The 22,761-nt window shown below is 53.6% G+C and overlaps 1 protein-coding gene across 1 annotated transcript in view; it reads left to right on the forward strand.

Annotated features, from left to right (window-relative positions):
• Positions 1–22,761, forward strand: part of AHRR (aryl-hydrocarbon receptor repressor) — a 103,937-nt gene that overhangs the window by 40,711 nt on the left and 40,465 nt on the right. Inside the window, exon 4 of the mRNA XM_033178658.1 lies at positions 12,249–12,355. Coding sequence (XP_033034549.1) covers positions 12,249–12,355 — 107 coding nt within the window. The remainder of the gene's footprint in view (positions 1–12,248; positions 12,356–22,761) is intronic.

Raw genomic sequence — 22,761 nt, forward strand, 5'->3', positions numbered from 1 at the left:
GATCCGCCCGTCTCGGCCTCCCAAAGTGCTGGGATTACAGGCTTGAGCCACCGCGCCCGGCCGAGATTCTTGTATTAACTTTGGAGGATGGTTATCTAATTTATAATAAAATTTTCAGGATAATCAACCGTAGAAATGGGGTTGAAATTTCAAACTAATGGAAAGAAAAAAGAGTGAGAAAATGTAATCAGTCAAAAGAAAAAGACTAGGAAGGGAAGGGAGAAAAGAAACACAAAAGAGGTGGAACAAAAGTCCAAATATATCAGTAACTACAATAAATGTAAATAGAATAAACATAACAATTAAAAGATAAAGATTATTAAAGTGGATTACTATATGCTGTTTACAGAAAACACATCTACACTCTCAGGTACAGAAAGGATGAAAGTAAAAAGATGGGAAAGGGTATACTGGGGAAATATAAACTGAAGAAAATACGATGAATCTATATTAATGTAAAAAAATTGATTTTGGGGTAAAAAGCACCACTGGAGATGGAGAAAATCAATACATAATGATTAAACAATTCATTTCATCAAGCAGATAATATAATTTTGCATTTTTATGCTTTCCATAACATAATTTCAAAATCTATAAAGTAAATATTGACAGAACTATAAGGAAGAATATATAAATTCATCATCAGAGAAAAATATTTTAAATACTGTAACTCAGGATTTTATAGAAGAAGTAAATAAAAGCCAGTAAAGGTTATAGAACATTTGAACAACGCAAAGGAAAAAAAAAGGTTAATTTAGTGGACATACATAAATCAGTATACCCCCAAACTACAGAATTCATGTATTTTCAAAGCCCACATGGAACTGGTAAATACATGGAAACCTTATTGGCCAATAAAGCAAGTCTCAGTAAATTTCAAAAGATAAAATATTAAAGAATAATGAGGTGGGAACTCAATGCAAATAAATTAGAAATCTGTAATAACAAGATAACTTGAAAACCCTTACATTTGGAAATAAATAAACACACTTGTAAATAACACATAGGTCAAAGAAGAAAACATGATGCAATTTAGAAATATTTAAAATGTGTGGCATGTAGCCAAAGCAACACTTAGGAATAAATAATCTTAAGTGTTTATGTATAAAAGAAGAAAGGCTAAATATTAATGAGCTAAGCATCCAGTTAAGTAGTTCTGATAAATAACAGTAAAATAAAAAGAGAGTCAAATAAGGAAAATAATAGAAGATATTGATGAAATAGAAAAGAAACATACAATAGAGTTCTTTTTAAATGATAAACTTTACAAAGATCTGAGAAACTGATCAAGGAAAAAATAATAAGCAATATTAGGAATATAAAGAGAAGCTCTTATGAACAAATTAATGCCAATAAATTTGAAGTTTGAAAACATAAATGAAAATATTCCTAGAAAATATAACTTATTAAAACTGACTCAAGAAGAAATAGAAAACCTGAATGTCAGAGGACCATTAAAGAAATTGATTTAGTTGTTTAAAGTCTTTGCACAGAGAAAGTCTAGGCTCAGATAGCTTTAAAGCAATTTCTACCAAATAGTAAAGAAAAAGATAGTTCCATTCTATCGAATCCTGTGATGTTGAATTGGAATTGGAGGTATTGGTGTGAACTCATGGCTTTCAATATATAAAGAGAGACATGAATATGTATGTAAAATGTGTGTACACTCACCCCCCCAGCTCCCCCCACCACTGTCACCTGAGAGGGCCTCGGAACAGTGACATCCCAGCAGCAGCAATCACGCTTGACATTCAGATGTTGGTTTCTAAATGCTTCTTGCCATTAAAAGGAACTAGGGCTTTTGGGGGCTCTTTCAAGAGCTGGAGCAGACAAAGTACAAGGTACTTTATACTTATCTCAGGCCAGAAAGCAAGGCAGTGGTCACCAGCGATGAAGACATGTCACGGGACGCAGAAGCCATCTTGAAGGGGCTCCCACTGGCCATGTCTGGGACAATTTAAGCATTAAAATGAATAATGATAGTAATGGGCTATACCCCAGTGAATAAAATACGATTTTATAGGGTCACAACTACATAAATGAATGAATAAATAAGTAAATGAGTTTTTCCTCACAACAGGCTCATTAATTACTATAAGAAGAGAGATGACTATAGAAAGAAGAGGTGAATTGCAAATCAAATTTGGTAACCACTACAGTCATAATTCAGGCAAGAAATAGCAATTACTGCTAAAATTGGTGGTGAAAATGGGGTGAGACAGAATTTTTGTAGTTTTGAACAAAATATTTATTAATTATGAAGCAGAAAAGCCCAGCATTCACTGTCCTAAGTGATTGATCTGACCCTGCCAATAGTGGAATGAGCTGACATTGTGCACCATGCAACAGGATGAGTGAGTGCAGCACGGCATTGCTTTGCTGATACTCCGGCTGGAGGTGCATAACTTCAGTCAAATCACGAGGAAACACCAGACAGACCCAAACTGAAGGGCATTCTGCAAAATAACTCACCTGTAATCTCCAAAAAACCCGGCAGGCCATGAAAGCCAAGGAGATACTGGAAGGGATGGAGAGGTGGCAGGGACTAAGGCAGCATGACGATGGTTGCTGCCGCGGTCCAGCACCACCTTGGCTAAAAGGATGTTATTGGGACACTAGTGAAACTCATCGGTAGACAAGGGGTATCTGGGTGCTTTATATTATTCTTATAGCTTTTCTGTAAGTTTGATACTGTCTGAAAGCATAAACAGGAGGAACAAGGAAAACTAAAATGGAGACGTTCCAGGGTGTTTACATGAGCTCTGAAGTGAGTCCTTGGGGGGGCGCAGCAGAGCCCTGGCCACTCCCACCCGGGAGTCGCTGGGGGGAAGAGCAAGTGCCCAGGGAGGCGGGGGAGAACGGGAGGTCGTGGGCATGCGGTGGGCCCTCAGCATAGCCGGATGTGGGACAGCATCGTATGCATTTGAGGTCACGGGCACGCGATGGGCCCTTAGCATAGCCAGATGTGGGACTGCATGGTGTGTGTTTGTGTGTTTGTGAGGCAAGTCACGTCTTTTAGGAGCACTTGTCATGTTGGGCAGCTGGGCCTTTTGCAAAGAGAAATGTAAGAATAACCAACACCTTCCTCAGCGCCCATCACGACCACCCTGCCCCATAGACACGGGTCTGAGCCGCAGCGCATGGTCAAGGGCACAGAGGAGTGGGCAGCACTGGCCGTGGGGACTGGAGAAGCCAGCCTGGTGGGGCTTGAATATGGCACGGCCAGGCAGCGCTGCTATGTGGGCCTTGCTGGGGGCAGCATCCGAGGCTCGGCGCACCTGTAGCTTTTGAAGGCCATGCCCTCCTTCTGGGTCTCTTGTCTTCACCCCTCAGGAGGTCTTCCCCGGCCTCATTTTTAACATCACAGCCTCTGCCCCTCTGTCCTGACACTGCTCCCTCTGCTGCTTGTTCTCTCAGTGCTTAACTCGTGTGTGGCTGGGCTCTGTTCCCCTCCTTCTCTGTTGTATGCCCAGGACAGGGGTTGGCAGTGGCAGATCCCGAAGACGTGGATGACCACACGGGCGAACGAAGGCCCATGTCCTTCAGAAGGCCCCAGGCATTGGACACCAAAGGCCCTGAGACGTACTCAGTTCGGTCTGCATCTGTTGATGGTAAATATTGCAGGACTGATGGCCACTGCCTGCCTGTAGTGATGTGTGAGGACCGTGAAGGCAATGGTGATTCACAGGCAGGTCAGTCCCATGGAGGTGTTAGTTGTAAATTCATAGTTACATAACTTAATAAATTTACTTACAAATTCATTATTTATAAACCAGTCAGAGACTCTGACAGCTGAGCTGGCACTCCTCGTTGATGTGAAAGTTGACAAGCGAGGCAGCATCCATCCTTGTGGGTCGACGGCAGAGGACTCAGTGAGGGTTCGGCGCCCTCTTCTGCGGTAGGAGAGGCCGGCGGGGCTCCTCATGAAGGCTCCCTGGGCGTGCACCACGGCACTGTATTCTGCCTGAGGGCGTGGGCCAGGCACTCTCCGGCTGTGGCCGCATGGGGTTAGTGGCCTGCAGTGTTGCCTGCGCACTCATCTGCACACCTGTGCCCTGCACACTGATTCACTGAATATTTGATTGTTAAACAGCACCAGCAGTTTTTTGGGTTTTGTTTTACAAAATGTTTCTTGAACCCCTGGCTTGTCCCTGCTGTGCTTTTCTTTGATATGTTGAAATGTAACAAGAATGCCCAAATAGTTTGCTTATGCCAGATGTTTCGCATCATGAAGAGAATATGGATTTGCAATGTGTGCAAGTATTCTTTTTTCCCCAAAAAGCTATTTTTGGTTGCATCTTCCACGATAACATGGGGTTCCAAGGCCAGGGTGTGTTTCCTCTGCAGGACGAGCGTGTGACTCTGGTGACCGCAGAGCCCCCCCCGAGGCCCACGGGTTCTGTGATCTCAGAAAGTGGTTAGAGGCGCATTCTCTTGACCAGAGAAACGCGTGGGCACTGCCAGCTGCAGCCTCCCCAGTCTCCACTGGCTCAGAGGAAATGCATTTTTTTGTGGTTCATTTTGCGCTGTAAGGAAGTGTGAAATCTCTAAAGCTCTCTGGTGCTTTTTGAAAAATCTGGAAATTCTTGCTATAGGAAATTCAACAACTTGATGCAGTCTATGTCTTAGGGGGTGCCCCCTGTTTTATAAATATCGTGTCTGTGTGAAATGAGTATACTCCTGATGCTTTTTCTTGCTGAGGGGAATTTGGGCCTTTGAAGGGCATTTTTAACCCCCTCTGCCCCACAAGTTGTCACTAAGGATTTTGGAAGGGCACTCGCCCACCCAGCACTCACTTGCTGGAACCCCACGCTTCTCACGTGCTGCTTCTCTCTGCCCTCAGTGAGGACCTCGAATGCATTCCCTCACACTCCGTTAAATATACACCCGCCCACGTGTCAAAAGCAGCAAGGCACCATCATCCGCTTCTCACACTCTTCCTCACACCCGCTCTCTTCTTGGGCATTCTGTCTTAACCCCCCAGCCTGGTGCCCGCTGTTTTCTGGGATGCCTGAGGGCTCTCCGGGACCCTCACAGTCCTGGTTCCCTCCCGCCCACAGCCTGACGGGGCAGCTTTGTCCCACAGGGTGGACTTGCCTGCTTTGCAAGACTGGAGCGCATGCTCCTTGCAGGTGAAGAGACCCACATCTAGGCAAGCACACAGCACAGCCCGACTCAGGAGCTGAGGCCTCCCACTGCACGAGCCTGGGCCCCCTGGCTCCCTGGGCTCCCTCTGTGGGCACTTGCTTTGCTCTGAGTGTTTGTCACCTGCCTGAGTGCTCCTGATGCCTCCTGGGCCACTGGGGAGAGCTGTGCTTGTCCCACGCTCTGGCACAGAGTGTCCGTCCCAAGTGTTTCCTCTAAACCTTTCTTGTACAGAAGCTGGGACAGAATTCTGTGCATCCCAGTGCAGAACACATCTGTTCAGAAAGTAACTGGGTGGTAAAAATACAATTTGTAGCCATCAAGAATCGCTAAATGACATTTTCTTCCAGAATGTACATATTACATTTCATCTTCAAAAGGCCAAACGGTTTTGTCATCCAGTTCTTGAGAAGTGAAGGAAGGGAGAGTTTGAATATTTGAAAGCCTTGAGGCTGTGGTCCCCTCATTTGACGTAAAACTTGCAAAGGCATTTGTAGAAACGGTTGGGGTGTGGGAGCAGGGGTCAGAGGTGCCCTCCTGGGAATGTCTTGGCTCTGAGAGCACTGCCCTGTCCTCCCGGGCCCTCGCTGGTGCCCCATCCTCCCGGGGCCTCGCTGGTGCCCCGTCCTCCTGGGTCCTCACTGGTGCCCTGTCCTCCTGGGCCCTCGCTGGAAGCCCTGCTCATTTACTTCCCTTGTTACGGTTGTGCTGCATTTCCTGGATCCACAGTCAGGTCAGGCAATTCTGGCGAAAGCAGGCATCGGGGAAGCGTTGGGTGGACGTCCCAGGCTTCTCAGAGCATCCCATCCAACTCCTCCATCCAACTTCTGGATGGGAGAGTGTCTTAAGGGTCTTCAGGAGGGAGCCTGAGCTGGGAGCAGGGGCAAGTGAAATCAGGTTCAAGGGAAATTTTCATCAAGGTCATCCGCCACCCCAGGACCCTCAGAGTCTCACAGTGGGTGTAGCCCCAGGCAGGTGGGTGTAGCCCCAGGCAGGTGGTGGTGCCCAGGGGACAGCCCCCAGGAAGGTGCAGGTGATGGGGGTGGGGTGGACAGCCCATGGGAAGGTGGGGGTGATGGGGGGACAGGCCATGGGAGGTGGGGGTGATGGAGGGACAGGCCATGGGAAGGTGGGGGTGATGGGGGGACAGTCCATGGGAGGGTGGGGGTGATGGGACAGTCCATGGGAAGGCACGGGTGATGGGGTTGGGGACAAGTCTTCGGAAGGCACGGGTGACAGTGTGGGGTGGAGGGGCAGCCCATGGGAAAGTGCAGGTGTCCGTGGGGGGAGGGGGACACGGAAAAGTACGGGTACATTCCCATCATGCTTGTCCGACATCCCTGGGTGGCTGGAGGAGGAAATGATCCAGAGGAGGCCTGCCTTGGAAGCACCAGAGCACAGAGGCTGGGCCTGGTGCGGAGCTCTCGGCTGACCTCGGGCCCGGCTTTGCGGGGCATGTCACTTAGGGCTCTGCAGTAAAACACAACCGACCAGAGACAGATATGGGGAGGCTTATTATGAGCAGGTGGCTCAGACAACTACAAGCTGCAGACCCAGGAGAGCTGAGGTGTAGTTCAGTCCAAGCCCAGAGGCCTGAGGGCCACGGGTGCTGGTGTAAATTCCCGCCCGTGGCCGGAGAAGGGGAGATGGGCTGATCCAGCTCAAGCTGTGAGTCAGGAAAAAGGGGTGACTCCTCCTGTCTAGTTCTCTCCAGCCCCCCCCACGGACTGCCCAGCCACACTGGGGAGGACTGCTGGCTTCACCTAGCCCATGGATTCAAATAGGACCCCCATCTGGAAACACCTCCCAACACAGCAGGCAGGATTATTTCATCAGAGCACCTGGTGCTGCAGGTGGTTGACGTGTGACGTCGGTCAGCACACTGGGCCTGTGTCCTCATTAGCTCGAGGGCCGGCTGTGACTGCCCACAGCAGCTGCCTGTCTGAGTCGGGGTTTCAGCCCAGCCCTGCTCTAGGCTTTCTGAGGGAGTCTCTGGGGCTCTGAAGTAGTGGGCTAGCAGGTGGTGGGAATCCTGCGTCCCATTCCCTAGGCAGGTGCAGCAGGGGCTGGCAGGCTGCCTCATGCATGAGTAAGCCCTTGTGTGTCCCGCAGTAGGACTGAGCATCTGGGCCCACCTGTCCTGGGCTGACCTGTCCTGGACTCACAGTCCAGAACTGTGGAACCGACTCCCGTGGTCACTGTTGAAGCCCTCTGTGGTGAAATGCTCCCAGGAGCTGCAGATTGCCAGGCAGCTTTACTTAGGACGCTTCCCTAGAGGGAGTCCTAAACCGAGTCAGCCTGGGGGCCGCCTGCTCCTCTCTCCCTTACGCCCCTGTCTGTGGAGTTCGTCCCTTCGAATGAGGATGCTTAGGGTCGATGTGCCTGTTTAGGACTGGGTGAAAACGATGGAGAAGAAAGGGATCCCGGGCCTTCCTCTCATTTGGCCGCTTTCACCACTCAGGCCCTGCTGAGGGCTCTGCGGAGAGGCAGGGCAGTCCTGCCACTAGGGACCTTCATAAAGCACCCACGTTCCTTACCACCTTCTCCAGCCCTCACAGGAAGGAAGCGGCAGGGTTTCTGCTGGTTGAGCTCCTCCTCCAGCCTTCCTGGATAGGAAGCAGTGGTGCTGCTCAGCACACAGCCCCTCAGGGCCTTCCCTCCTCCCCCAGGGCTGGGGTGGGCTGGGGGGGCCCCCCCTGCTGATCCATCCTTTGGCTTCTGGGCCCAGCTCCTCTGACTGCACAGAGGGGATTGTGGAGCTGTGGGCTGGGGCCTCACGGAGGCGTGTCCTTCTTCCCAGTCAAGGTGCTGGGATCCTGACTGTCACCTGCCCCAAATCCAGCCTGGGCCCTGTCCACCCTGGGATCAGTCACAGGAAGCCTGAGAACTGGGTCCAGGCTGCGGTTTGGGTGAAGGACAAAGGGACGTCTCTGCCCGCTTTGCCTTTTCTGCTTCTTCTGTTTCTTCATCTCTCCTTCTTTTCAGCTCCCCTTGGGCCCAGCTCCCTATCCAGCACTGAAGACCTGAAATGGGCCTTACTCAGCCCTGTGCACAGCAGGAAAGTTCAGCCTCAGTCGCTGCACAGGGCTGGGGTGCGTGATCTCCAACAGCAGGGCTGACCTCCCGCCCTCCATCTGCACCGCCTCCCCCGCCCCTACCGGGGAATTGGCTTCAGGGGACTGGGAGCCATGTGGCTTCCTTTCTGGGCATCACAGCATCACCCAGACGCAAAGCTGGACCCGCCTTCTGGCTCCTCCTTCATCAGGGACAGTGGGTCAGACTGAGTCACAGGTCCAGGTGCCTGTGGTGGGGACCGGATGGGGTGGCCTTGGGTTCCCGGTGACACCTTGCTCTGAGTCTCCTCTGTGTGACGAAACAGAGGGCCCTGAGCAGGACCCCATGGGAAGCCTGAGCCTCCAAGGGAGCCACTCTGCTCCAGCCCTTGCTGTGGGCACAGGGTCACCCGAGGCCTCGGTGCTGACTTCACATTCTTGCTATTCCAGATGAGCCTCTTCTTGGTTGCAGTGAACTCTGCAACCGTGGGCGGAGGGCGGGCAATGGCCCTGAGAATCTCTAACTTGACTGAGGTTCTGCACGGTAGGCAGAGTGCTGGCAGGACGGAGGGTGCCCAGGCTACAGATCCGGGTTCAGGCACAGCCGTGTGGCCTGTTCACCTCTGAGAGGGCGGCCCTGCCCAGCGGTCCTGGCCCTGCCCACGCCGGCTCAGTCTCATCTGACACGCGGCCCTCCAGCTTCTCACTGCCCGCAGGGCGGGCCCTGGGAGTGGTCCTGGCAGGGCCCCTCTCTGCAGACCCTGCAGGACCAGCAGGCCGGGCGGTGGCTGGGAGGCAGAGGACAGGTTGGCCTTTGCGGTCTTGGGTGCACAGAGCTCCTCCCGCCCTGGCCCTGTGGCCCCTCCCGCTGGCCCAGCTGTGCCTTGTGAGGGCCACGGTGATGGCCCATCCTTCTCACCAGCCCCCAGGAACGACACCGCTCTCCCAGCTCCCTTCCTCCCTAACCCGTCACCACGGGCGGGCATCTGCGGTGGCGTGGGCTGGGGGGAGTCGCTCCCTACATCACAGAGGAGGAGACGGGCTGGAGAGGTGGGGGATGGGGGTTTCCTCCCGGGGCGGACCCTCAGGTGGGACCCCCAGGTGCAGGGAGGGCGGGGGGACCTGGGGAGGCCGCGGCCGGGTCCGCCCGCCTCGTGTGCACCTGGAGCGCCCGCGCGGACCCGGAGCCCCCTTCCCCGCCACGCGCCTGCCTCTCCCGGCGCTCCTGGGGCTCCTGGCGCCCTGCCCGGGCGGGCGGGGGCGGGAGCGCTGCTCGCACGCGAGGCCTGGCGGGGCCCCATCGCGTGACGGCGCCGGCGGCTGCGGGGGAAGTGGGGGGAAGTGGGCGGGCGCCCGCGGGGGGCACGCGATGCTGGGAGGGGCGCGCCCCCGCCCCCGCACCTAGGAGTTTCTCCGGGAAAAGGCTGGGGCTGCCGGTTTGCATTGCTGGTGGGGCGGGGTCGGCTCTGCTGCGGGAGCGACCCCTGCAATGGGGTTTGGCTGCACAGGCTGCCTGGGTGGTCGGAGTCTGTGCGCGGGTGACGGAGGCCTGCGCCCCCAGCCGCGCCGCCCCAGCCCCTGGACCTCGGCGGGGAGCGCCCAGGGCCAGCACGGGGGTCTCGCGGGGCGACCCCAGCAGCGCCTGTGTGGGGCCGCTTCTGCCCGGGTCTCTCCCCGGGCTCGGGGTCATCTGCTGGGACATCCGGGGTGCCTCTTGCACTGGCGTCTCCTGGGTCTGCCCTTGGGAGAAAGATCTTGATTTTCATTGTTAAAAGCCTTCAGCTTTCTGAACATGCATGTTGTATGAACTGTGGAGTCTCTGGCTGAACCTGGAGGGCAGGAGGCTAAGATGCTGGGGTTTCCAGGTGGGAAGAGGCCGCCCCTACCCCAGGGATGCCCCCACCTCGGCGGACTGTTCATGCTTCCTCGGAATAGTCCTGCTTTGTGGCAGAAGAAAAGGGGCTTTTCTTGTTACATTTAGTGCAGTGAACAAAAATCCAGTTTTTACCAGCTATGGGAGTTCAGGGAGAAGTGAGGGCTCAGAGACCAGGGAAGGAGGGGGACAGAGAGACCAAGTCCCAAGGCCGCCCATGCCACTGTCTCCTGGCTCCTGGCTGCCTCACCGCCTCACTCAGGCCCTTGCCCCCGAAGGACACCTTAGCTTGTCAGCATCCTGCAGCTGGCACCTCAGATTCTGAATCAGTGGCTCCCAGCATGGTCTTTCTGGTGGAGGGTGGGGTGGTAGCCCAACGCAGCAGTCGTTTCCGGGGTCCTGGCCTGATGGGGAGCAGGTTAACCCAGCGTCTGAACTCCACCTGTGCTCACCACGGCCTGGGGACACCACAGACACTGGTCCTGGGGGCCCAGGGACTGCGGGATGAGGAGGGCTCAGAGGAAAGTGTGAACCACTTTGACTAGCGGGTGGATGCCTTCGTGGAAGTCCAGGAGGATTACCAGGAGAAGGAGACAGTGACCCAGGATGAAGTTCAGGGCACAACATTTCAGAGCACTCCCAGGTGAACAGGAGGATGACCAAGAGCAGGAGACAGTGACCCAGGATGAGGTTCAGGCCACATTTCAGAGCACTCTCAAGTGACACAATGGGGCTGGAGAGTGGAAGTCCAACCCACCCTGAGTGAGACATTAAGCTTTTATTCAAGTAGTTATTCTATTTCTTAAAATATCCACCAGCCATACGTCGTTTTGGGACTGTGATGGGCTACAAATAGACACACATACACTTTTCGATGAGGCTGTGCCCCTCAAACTTGATTTTCTGTCTGGTTCGGGCTCTTCCTGAGCAGTGGGGTGGAGGCAGCCAGGAGTCTAAGCCTGGCCCAGTGGGGAGTCAGGGTGGTGGAGGGGCTGCTTTGCAAGCGGCTGTGTCTCCCTAAGCCATGGAAGTGGGCGGATCCGGTGAAGAATGGCTGCCTGGGCTGTGCCACGCCGGGCACCAGCCTGCCCTTGAACAGGAGCCCCGGCACAGCATGCCCACCACGAAGGATGGCGTGCTGGCCTTTAGGTGCCATCTCAAGGTCAGAACCCGTGGCAAGGTCGCATCTTCCTGAGCAGATACCACCTGGGGCTTCAGCTGAGGATCCGGGAGACATGGGAGCGGCAGGTGCCCCCCGGTCTCGCTGGGGTGTGCTGTGGTCCACGCACTGGGGCCAGCTGCTTGCCGGGACACCCTTGCCCCTCGGTCCTCTCAGAAGCTGGGGAAGGGCATCCCTCCCGTGTCTCCAGTGCTCATGAGGACACTGAGTGGGCAGTGGGCACCTGCACTGGGTTCAGAACTCAGCCCTCAGCCAGCTGGGAGGTGAACATGTCATCTGTCCCCTTCTGCACCCAAAAATGGAGAATGCACCGTCCTCAAGAGTGGGGGTGTCCTTGGGGGCTGTGTGCAGTCACCAGGAAGGGGGTGGGACTGGTGGCTGTCCTGGACCTGCCTTTTCCTGCCCTACAGTGCTCTGCAGCCCCTGGGGGCGTGGGGCCTGGTCTGCTCCTCAGGGAGGGGGCTGCGGGGTTCCAGGAGGGAGAGGTGATGCGGGTGTGCAGGGCACAGAAGAGCCGGGTGGATGCAGGGGGCCTCGGCCCAGCCCTTAAAGGGGTGCAGCCCAACAGTGCCGTGGGTCTCATGGGGCTGCAGGGACCTCCTGGGTGGCTTCAGGGGGATCTAGCAGGAAGCTGGACTTTGTCCCAAGACTGGGTGTGGGGTCTGGGGGGTTAGGCAGGAGGGGACAGAGAGCAGTTTCTGCGGAACAGAGTGGGGATGGGGGCGTCCTCAGGTCATTCTCTGCCTCCACGTCCTGGTGTCCCCTGCCCCTCCTGGCTGACCTGGGACCTGTGTATTGGCTCCTCCTGGTCCACCTTGGACCCTCAGGACTGTGCTGTGGAATGCTGCGTGGCCTGCTGAGGGGTCAGTGCAGCCCAGGCCAGCTGTCAGGCGAGAACTGTGGGGTGAACGTGGGGAAGCACAAGAAAGACGTAAATGAAGAAGAGTGGCCAGGCCGGGGGCTGGGGGCGCCTAACATGTCTGTTCTTCTCTGACAGTCGTGCAGGAGCAGAGCTCACGGCAGCCGGCGGCCGGTGCCCCCTCGCCCAGAGACAGTCGTCCTCTTGCAGGGTCTGCCGTGCTGGAGGGAAGGCTGCTGCTGGAGGTGAGTGCCACCCTTGGTACCTCAAACGCTGGACACTTGGTACTCCGTGTCACGCATGTTCAGACCCTCACCCAGGAGGCCCTTAGGTTGTGATCTTTATAACTATCAGGACAAGTAGGCTCCAAAATGGGTTGAAGGGTGTCCCTGGGTTGGAGTCAGCCTCGGGTGTGAGCCTCGTGGGCTGGGACTGGGAAGGCAGCCAGAGAGCTCTCGGCCCTGTGTGCTGCATCAGAAAATCATCCTCATTCTGCACCGTCTGCTTTTGCTTGTCAATGAGAGAACCTTGTACAAAATAAAGCCCTTTTTCCCCCTAAAATGAAGGATATGGTAAAGTCTGCATTGGGCTTCCCTGGTGCGGTTTCAATCTCGGGGTGGCCTGTGTGACACCCTGGAAGCTCTGGGCCTGGGCAGGAAGCTCCGTGATGAGGGGCTTTTCACCCCATCTCCCCCATCCCCCCGACTCTGAAGTGCTGGGTTTTCCTGTGCTGTGACGAGGGGACTGTTACTCCTCTGGGAGGGGAGACTGTGGAACATTTTCCTAAACAACATAAGATGGTGGCGTGGAGCCTTCGGGGTGAATCCATTCGCCCTTTTGAAGATAAAGGGGGTTGCTGCCTCCACCAGTGGCCGGAGAGACATAGGCCCTGGGTGGTCCCAGGATGGGGCTGGGTGGGCTTGCAGGGAGGAGGTGGGGACAACAGGGCACTTCCTGGGTAACAGGGTGGGCTCCAGCCAGAACTCAGGATCCCTGGGTGGGGCAGGAGGGCACCAGCAAACCCGCTCCAGATGAGGGTACGGGGTCCCGGATGGCAGGCTGCCCCACAGCCAGCAGCCTCTGGTCTCCCGCGGAGCTCTGCACCCCTGGTGCGTGGGAGAGGCTGCTCGACCCCCGCTGCAGATCCTCCTGTGTGTCTCCAGGTGAGTTCACAACCCCCAGCTCGCTCTGCCCCACCCTGCTAGTGAATGGGTCCTAGCTCCTGGGGCCTGGGAAGCCTGGAGCCTAGGGGAGGGAGACCTGGGCCTGGTTCCCTGCTGCTGGACTTCCCGTCCTGCTCCCAGCAGCGTGGGATATTTTGGAGCTACCCTCAGGGCGGCCTGTCCAAGAAGGCTTTGGAAGAGGCATGGAGGGTTGGGGTCAGGGTCTGCCCGCCCGTCTGCTCCTGGCACTGTGGCCCTCCTGCTGCCCGGCCTGACTCCCCTGCCTGGCCAGAGCACTGGTCACACTCACTCTGTTTTGGGGGAGGTTGAGTAGTTCCTGAAGTCTCAGTCCACCGCATCTGGTTCATGTCCTCTGGCCCACAGAAGTTTCTGGAAGTTTTCTTAGATTGCATCTGGTAGATTATATGGCGAGGGTTCCTCACTGCATTGCTAGGACAGTGAAAGGGATTATAGGGTTCCTCGCTGCATTGCTAGGACAGTGAAAGGGATTATAGGGTTCCTCGCTGCATTGCTAGGACAGTGAAGGGATTATAGGTTCCTCGCTGCATTGCTAGGACAGTGAAAGGGATTATAGGGTTCCTCGCTGCATTGCTAGGACAGTGAAAGGGATTATAGGGTTCCTCGCTGCATTGCTAGGACAGTGAAAGGGATTATAGGGTTCCTCGCTGCATTGCTAGGACAGTGAAAGGGATTATAGGGTTCCTCGCTGCATTGCTAGGACAGTGAAAGGGATTATAGGGTTCCTCGCTGCATTGCTAGGACAGTGAAAGGGATTATAGGGTTCCTCGCTGCATTGCTAGGACAGTGAAAGGGATTATAGGGTCCTCGCTGCATTGCTAGGACAGTGAAAGGGATATAGGGTTCCTCGCTGCATTGCTAGGACAGTGAAAGGGATTATAGGGTTCCTCACTGCATTGCTAGGACAGTGAAAGGGATTATATGCTCTTTTTGAAGCTTAAAAGCATTCAAACAGGGCAAAATAAGCAAAGCAAGCAACAACAACAGCAAATCCCAGCTTTTAATTCTAATCTTCAATCTCTTCACAATAAACTGAAAAAAGGGGAAGTTTATGGCAGGGCACCCTAAATCCGTAAACAGCCTTGAGCCGGCACAGGCTTCAGAGTGCCTGTGGCCATGGTCTGTTGATTTAAGATGAGGAAGTTAAGGATTGGAGCCGCCAGGTGCCCTTTGGGGCTGAGCCGGACCCAGCATTTCTATGTATTTATTTATTTATTTGAGATGCTCCACACGTTCAGAGAAACTTTAGTAATGATTTAGAAATGACTCCTGAGAGTATAGTCTGGACCCGGCGTTTCTTTGTCCTGAGTTCACTGGCTTGTCCTCCAAGCCCCCGCCTTCTCCAGGGAAGCCCAGACAGATGGGCCGCAGCCTGTGGCTTCCCCTGGTGCACATCTTGGTGCAGGTGCTCACAGTGGGAGGATGGAGGAATGGGGAGAGGTGGGAGACTGGCGAGGAAAACAAGGGGGAGGGATCCAAAGAGACGTGAGCACCCAGAGCAGGCCCCGAAATCCCTGTACGATACGAGTCAGAGATTTTCATTCTATTTTTTAGGTGGGCTACAGGGCTATTGGGTTTAGCAGGACTCACTAGTGCCACGGATGTGGTCTGTCTCAGGCTAGGATGCTGTCACTGACTGCTTAACTTCAGCTAGAATTCAAGTGTATGGTTACTGCAGGGGACATTTTGTAACACTTATTTAAAAATTTACGTACACTAAAGTTCATTCTTTTCAGCATTCAGTGGGATGTGACTGCCACTGTCATGAAGATTCAGAGCCATTCCATCCCTAAACATTTCTCCTCTGCTGCTGTTTTCAGTCACAGCCCCTTGCCCCTGGCCACGGCTGATGTGTGCTCTGTCCCTGCAGCTCTCCCATGCCTTTCTGTGGATGTCCTGCACACGGAGTCACACGCATGGCCTTTGGAGGTCAGCTTCACTCAGCACAGTGCTGTTGAGATTTGCCCACGGTGCTGCGGGTCACCAGCTGGTTTCTTGTTATTGCTGCGGGTTAGGGCCCGGGCTCATCCACGGTGCTGTGGGCCGCTGGTTTGCTGCTTGTTATTGATGAGGTATGGACCGACTCCATGTGTCATTCAACTTTTGAGGGATATTTGGGTTGTTTTTAGGTTTTGGTGTTTATGAATAGAGCTGCAGTAGACGTTCACATACAGGTGTTTCTGTGAGCGCAGGTCTCCGTTTCATGAATAGTAAGCATGTTTTTAACTCGTATCCCCCAGCAGTGAATAAGTGTTTCCGTTGCTCAGCATCTTTGGTTTTGCACTTGGTGTTACTTTTTTCAAAGCCATTTTAATACTGGAATCTTGTTAGGGCTTTAGTTTGGATTTCCCTGTGGCTAACAATGCTGTGTATCTTTTCATGTGCTTATTTGCATCCATGTGTCCTCTTTGGTAAATGGTCTTTCAGATCTTTTGCACATTAAGAAAACCAGGTTATTTGCTTGTTTTCTATACAGTTTAGAGAGCTCTTTATATATTCTGGAGAAATGTCCTTTCTCGTATGTATGATTTATAAATATTTTCTCCTAGTCTGTGACTTGTCTTTTTATTCTCTTGACAGGATATTACAGCTAGTGAAAGTATTCCATTTTGATTAAGTTTAATTTATCAATTTCTCTTTTTGTAGATTGATTTTGTTGCCACATCTCATTACCTAACCTAAGGTTACAAAGATTTTTATGCTTTATTCTAAAGTTGTATAGTTTCATGTGTTACATTATGGTCTATGATCCACTTTTTGTAACTTTGGTATAAGATGTGTGAAGTAGGGGTCGAGATTTATTGTTTTTGCATGTGACTGTCCAGATGTCTCAGCACTATGTATTAGAAAGACCATCCTTTCCATACTGAACAGCCTTTATACCTTTGTGAAAAATCAATTGGCTGTATTTTTGTGGATCTGTTTCTGGACTCTGTATTCTGTTCTATGTATCTGTATTTTAAATCTTTCAGTAATGCCACATTGCCTTACCTACTGTAGCTTTAAAATAAGTCTTGATATCAAATAGTGTGAATCTTTCCATTTTGTTCTGGCTATTCTAGTTCCTTTGTTTTCCATACAGATTTTAGAATTAGCTTATTGACTGATATCTACAAAAAATCCCTGCTGGGATTTTGATTGAGATTGTGATATATCAGTAAATCAATTTGGGGAGCATTGGCATTTGAACAATACTGACTCTCCCAATCCATGAACATGGTATGTGTCTCTATTTAGGTTTTCTTTCTTTTTTTTTTTTTTTGAGAGCGGAGTCTCGCTGTGTCGCCCAGGCTGGAGTGCAGTGGCGCGATCTCAGCTCACTGCAAGCTCTGCCTCCCGGGTTCCCACCATTCTCCCGCCTCAGCCTCCGAGTAGCTGGGACTACAGGCGCCCGCCACCGCGCCCGGCTAGTTTTTTGTATTTTTAGTAGAGACGGGGTTTCACCGTGTTAGCCAGGAGGGTCTCGATCTCCTGACCTCGTGATCCACCCGCCTCGGCCTCCCAAAGTGCTGGGATTACAGGCTTGAGCCACCGCGCCCGGCCAGGTTTTCTTTAATTAAGTTCATCAGTGTTTTGTAGTTTTCAGCATACATATCCAGCATATTTATGTTAGAGTCATGTTTAAGTTTTATATTTTTGTTCTTATTGTAAGTAAGACTTTTTTTTTAATTTCAATTTTTACTTCATTCCTAGTGTATAGAAGTACAATTTATTTTTCTAGGTTGACTTTGTATCCTATGACCTTGCTAAACTCATTAGTAGTCCTTGGAACTTTTTAAAATAGATTCCATGGGATTTTTTAAAACATAGATTTTATTAGGAGTCTCCAGAAAGACAAAATCAATAGTTATATGTGAGGGGCCTTATTAAAGGAATTGGCTTACAAGATCACAGAGACAGACAAGTTTCACAATAGGCTGTCTGCAAGCTGGAGAACCAGAGAAGCTGGTAGTGTGGCTCAGTCCAAGTCTGGAAGCCCCAGAACTAGAGAAGCTGATGATGCAGCCCTTAGTTCAAGGTCAAAGGCCTGAGGACCCCCAGGAGGCCAGTGGTGCAAGTCCTGAAGTCTAAGAGCTGAAGAGCCTGGATTCTGATGCCCAAGGGCAAGAGGAGAAAAAGGCATCATTCCCTGGAAGGGAGAGAAAGAGATAACAGAAGGCAAATTCTCCTCTCTTGTGCCTGTTTTTCCCAACTGGGCCTCCCTGGAGGGGAGCCCGGAGGTCCAGTGGGTTGTGGGGTTGTCGAAGGCGAGGATGAGGGAGGGGGGCTAGCTGGGGCTGGACAGCGAGCCGAGGCTCCAGCAGACGCAGCTGAAGGAACAAACTTTAAGGGAAGAGGCTGTGAACCAGGCAGCATCCACAGCGCATGAGTCCACATAAAGCCCTGAAAACCAGAGAGATCACTGGGAAGTGGCACAGTGGCCACCGGTGCCTGCGTGACTCGGATCACGTTCTCAAAGTCAATCAGTGACACCAGCATCAAGCCACATTCACCGTGAGGGAGCCGCGCGGTACGTAGCGGGAGTCCCCGCGTGTGCATGCAGGTGCTGCGTAGCGGGAGTCCCCGCGTGTGCATGCAGGTGGACGTGCTTCAGAAGCTGCTGATTTTTTTTTTGAGACGGAGTCTTGCTCTGCCACCCAGGCTGGAGTGCAGTGGCTGGATCTCAGCTCACTGCAAGCTCCGCCTCCCAGGTTTACGCCATTCTCCTGCCTCAGCCTCCTGAGTAGCTGGGACTACAGGCACCCACCTCGTCGCCCGGCTAGTTTTTTGTATTTTTTTTAAGTAGAGACAGGGTTTCACCGTATTAGCCAGGATGGTCTCGATCTCCTGACCTCGTGATCGCCCGTCTCGGCCTCCCAAAGTGCTGGGATTACAGGCTTGAGCCACCGCGCCCGGCCAAAGGCGAGGAGTCCTTAGCCACCCAGGCCCCCCATTCTGTGGAAGAGCTCGAGGGGCTCTTCCTCAGCCCTGCAGAGGTGGCAGCTGGGCAACCTGGACACCGAGCCTGGGCCCTTCCCCCAGACCAGCGTCAGAGCACTGGGCGCCTCCACCACAAGGCTTCTGGGGGGTCTGGCGGCCCAGAGAAAGGACCGGGGCACAGATATGGAGGCGCCCAGGACACACAGCACAGGCTCACTCTGGCACCCGCGCCAGCATTGCTGGGTTCTTAAGGAAGGAGGCCACCATGAAAGACAGGAGTGAGCCAACCTGAGAAGGTGAGCTGGAGGGAGCAGAGATGCACGGAGTGAAGAAAAGACAGAGGCCGGAAAGGAAAGGAAAAGAAAAGAAAAGAAAGAATAGAGATACATGGAATGAAGATAGGACAGAGGCCGGAAAGGACAGAGATGCGTGGAACGCAGACAGAACAGAGACAGGACAGGACAGGAAAGACAGAGGCCAGAAAGGACAGAGACAGGCGGAATGAAGAAAAGACAGAGGCTGGAAGGGACAGAGATGCGTGGAATGAAGAAAAGACAGAGGCCGGAAAGGACAGAGACGTGCAGAATGAAGAAAAAACAGGGAAAGGAAAGGAGAGGAGAGGGGAGGGGAGGCAGAGGCTGGAAAGGAAAGGGCGGAATGAAGAAAAGACAGAGGCTGGAAAGGACGGAGATGCGCAGAATGAAGAAAAGACAGAGGCCCGGCATCTGTGGCACAACGCGGGGACTGCAGTCAAGACTAACTTAATCGTACTTTTAAAAATAACGAAGAATGTAATTGGATTGCTTGTAACACAAAGAGTAAGTGCTGCGGGATGGACACCCCATTCTCCATGATGTGACTGTCATGCGTCACACGCCTGTATCAAAATGTCTCAGGCATGCCATAAATATATACACCTACTATGTACACACAAGCATTAAAATAAAAAAATTTTCTTAAAAAGAGAGACAAAGACAGCTGACATCAGGATCTTCGGAGACCAGTGAAAGCACAGCACTGGCCACATGCAAATCAGTCACTGCAGAAAGAAAATTCAGACATGAGAATGGCTCAACAGTTAAAAGCGTGAGAGCAAAAGCCGTAACAACCCCAGAGACGGGTTTGACGTTAAAGCTGAAGAGGTCTTTCCATGAGTAAAGGAAAAAGAGGAGGAAATAATAAAGTCAGGAAAATGAGCAGAGCCCGAGAGACGCCGGGGGTCAGAGCTCCAGGAAGATCGGAGGCGAGGGAGTCATCGAGGGGGAGGCTGAGCTGGCTTCCCAGAGCCGAGGGCATGAGTTTCCGGGTTGGAAGTTCCTGCTGGGATCTCTGTGAGATTCCACCCCCTCGGGGACAAGGAGATCCTAAATGCTCCCAGAGAGGAGGGGCGGGTTTCATGGAAAGGATCCAGAGACCTGGACGCAGGAGGCCGGGAGGAAACGCACAAGCGCCTTCCAACCTGGAGTTCACGCACACCCAGGGGCGGGCTCGGAGGTTTTCTTCTTTCTGGTTGTTTCTTGGGAAGACCCTGGAGGGCTTCGCCACCAGAACCGGCCACAGAAGGGGTTGGGGTGGGGATGGGAGCCCCTCCAGGAGGCGGTGGGAGAGATGGGACCCACCTCCCCACACAGAACATCCTCAGACAGAGACGGGAGAGGCCCCAGAGAGGCTGAGATGGACAGGAACCAGGGCAAAGAAGGTGCATTCAGCTGAGAGGCTTGTGAGCTACGTCAGTGGTGTGAGTGAGTGAGCACCTGGGAAAACGAAGGCAGCAAAGATGCAGCAACTCCAGGCCCACAGAGCTGCTCAGGCAGAGTGGGGGATTCACAGGCCATGCACACCCGGGTGACAGGAGCTCTGCAGGGGGAGCTGAGGCGGTCACGACACAGCCAGATTAGGAAGGTGGGGCCAGAGCGTGCACGGGCGCAGGGCAAGGCGGGCGCAGGGCAAGGTGGGTGCAGGGCGAGGCTGGCCCGGAGTGTGCATGGGCACAGGGTGAGGCAGGGCCAGAGGGTGCACGGCTGCAGGGTGAGGCAGGGCCAGAGCGTTCACGGGCGCAGGGCGAGGCAGGCACAGGGCGAGGTGGGCGCAGGGCGAGGCGGATGCAGGGCAAGGCGGGCGCAGGGCAAGGTGGGCGCAGGGCGAGGTGGGCACAGGGCGAGGTGGGCACAGGGCGAGGCAGGTGCAGGGCAAGGCGGGTGCAGGGCGAGGCCAGCCCAGAGCCTGCACGGGCACAGGGTGAGGCAGGGCCAGAGTGTGCATGGGCGCAGGGCGAGGCGGGCTCAGGGCAAGGTGGGAACAGGGCAAGGTGGGAACAGGGCGAGGTGGGCGCAGGGCGAGGCGGGTGCAGGGCGAGGTGGGTGCAGATGAAGCAGGTGCAGACGCGGCGTCCACAGCCAGGCCTAAAGACGGTGTCTGAAGCTGGGAAAACCCAGCAATGACTCGTTACATAAGCATGTGACTTAGCAAGACAGAGGAAAATGCCCAAACCGCCAGTGAGGAGGACTCAAAGCAGCCGCTCAAAGCAGCAGGAAGTTATGTGGTAGGGAGGCTGGTTTTAGGGACAACGGCTGGGTTTCGGTGGAGGTTTGCATGCCGTGTGACTCTTCAGACCTGGCACAGTTCATGTCGACTCTCCTTGCCCATTGCGTTCGTTTCGTCAGACCTTACAGTGGTTACCCCAGGCTTACTTTGGTTCCTGGCTGCTTGGACTGTCTCCCCCATCCCTTCATTTTCAGCGTTTCCTTCTTGGTGTAGGTGTCTCTTGCAGGCGGCGGGTCAAGGGATCTCCCCCAACACCAAGCACCTTCTTTCACTGCGTCCACCTACTTCTTGTGATTCTTTAGGAGCTGATTTCTGTCATCCTATTTTGTATTTTCCATTTACTGCATGTCCTTTGGTTTCTTTTTTTCTCCCCCTAACCCTCTGTTAGACAAATTGAGCTTTCTTGAACTAAAGGTACACATTCTGCTTTTGTTCTCATGGGGATGCCTTTGAAATGAGAGCTCTGAAATGAGAATCAGGTTGATTTGCTACTTCTCAGGCTCTTCTGTCGTGATGTTCCTGCAGCAGGGCCTGTGCTGGCACAGACACGTCCTCTGGCCCTCCCCGCGTTGGCAGCATGTTAACTGTGTCTGAAGCTTAATCCCGATGTCACAGATTCTTGTCTTTGCACCTAATGTTAGGTGTCGTCTGCAGCCTGGGGCACCCAATCACGTCACTCACTAACGGATCGTTCCTCCTCCTGAGTGTTCCTCCAGTGGTCCGCTGTAGGCCTCGCTGTGAAACCTCTGGACGCCCTCGCAAGTGGGAGAATGCTGCTGTGTCTTCGTGTGTGGACGGTAGCGGGCTGCACGTGGAGCTCCAGGCTGAAGCCTGTCCTGGTGTCTGCAGGGCCACGTGGCCTTGCTGCTGAGCCTGGTGGGTCTGGATCTGCTTTTCTTGCTCTCCTGGGAGCTGTTGCAATGGTTTGTTTATTTATTTATTTATTTTTATTTTTTATTTTTTGAGATGGAGTCTCACTCTATTGCCCAGGCTGGAGTGCAGTGGCGCGATCTTGGCTCACTGCAAGGTCTGCCTCCCAAGTTCAAGTGATTCTCCTGCCTCAGCCTCCCAAGTAGCTGGGTTTATAGGTGTGTGCACAACCACGCCCGGCTAATTTTTGTGTTTTTAGTAGAAATGGAGTTTCACCATGTTGGCCAGGCTGGTCTCCAACTCCTGACCTTAAGTGATCCACCTCCCAAAGTGCTGGGATGACAGGCGTGAGCCGCTGTGCCCGGCCTGTTTTCTTTCTGGTGGTCGACAGTTTTGCGGCAACGTGTCCTCTGGTTTTCCTGCTGGGGGCTCTGTGAGCGCTTCGCAGCCGAGGTCTCTCATGTTCGGTTCTGGACGTTCTGTGTCTGTCGCTGCACTGATGCTGTCCCTCTCCATTCTTGGTTTTATTTTCTGGACCTGCTGTTACCCAGGCAGGGTCCTTCTGCAGCCACCCTCCCGGCTCTGGGTTTCTTGCTGGCTCCATCTGGGTGGCAGGAGGGAGGCCCTGCAAGGAGCCTCCAGGCTGCAGCTTTGTGCTCAGCCTCATTCCTGCTTTTCTCTGCCCCAGGGTATCTCCTTTCCTCCCTGTGTGCTGGACCCCTCTTGTCTTTGCCTGTTGCTTGGCTCCATTTTCCTGGCTCTGGCTCCTGTGCTCCGGTCCCTGTGGGCGCAGGCTCCGATTGGGCCTGTGTGGGGTCGGGCAGGGCTGGCCCTGGTTGCATGGAGGGCAGAGGGGAGGGCAGGCGGGCAGGGCTGGTTTCTGGGTGAGGAGTTTACCTCTGAAGGGAGCACCATGGGAGGGAGCACTTTTGCCCCGAGTCCTCCCCAGCCTGGAGGTTTGCACAAGAGGAGGAGGGTGGGTGCTGGAGCGGGCGGTGTGACTGTGTCAACCTCTCATGTCTCCAGATCTTGCCCCTCAGGGCCCCGCCGCAGCCTCCTGCTGTCAGCCCCCCAAGGCAGGGCTGTCCCAAAGCATCTTGGGAGAGCAGAGGCAG

The sequence above is a fragment of the Trachypithecus francoisi genome, unplaced genomic scaffold (genome assembly GCF_009764315.1).
Source record: "Trachypithecus francoisi isolate TF-2019V2 unplaced genomic scaffold, Tfra_2.0 Lachesis_group2, whole genome shotgun sequence".
Lineage (NCBI taxonomy): Eukaryota > Metazoa > Chordata > Mammalia > Primates > Cercopithecidae > Trachypithecus > Trachypithecus francoisi.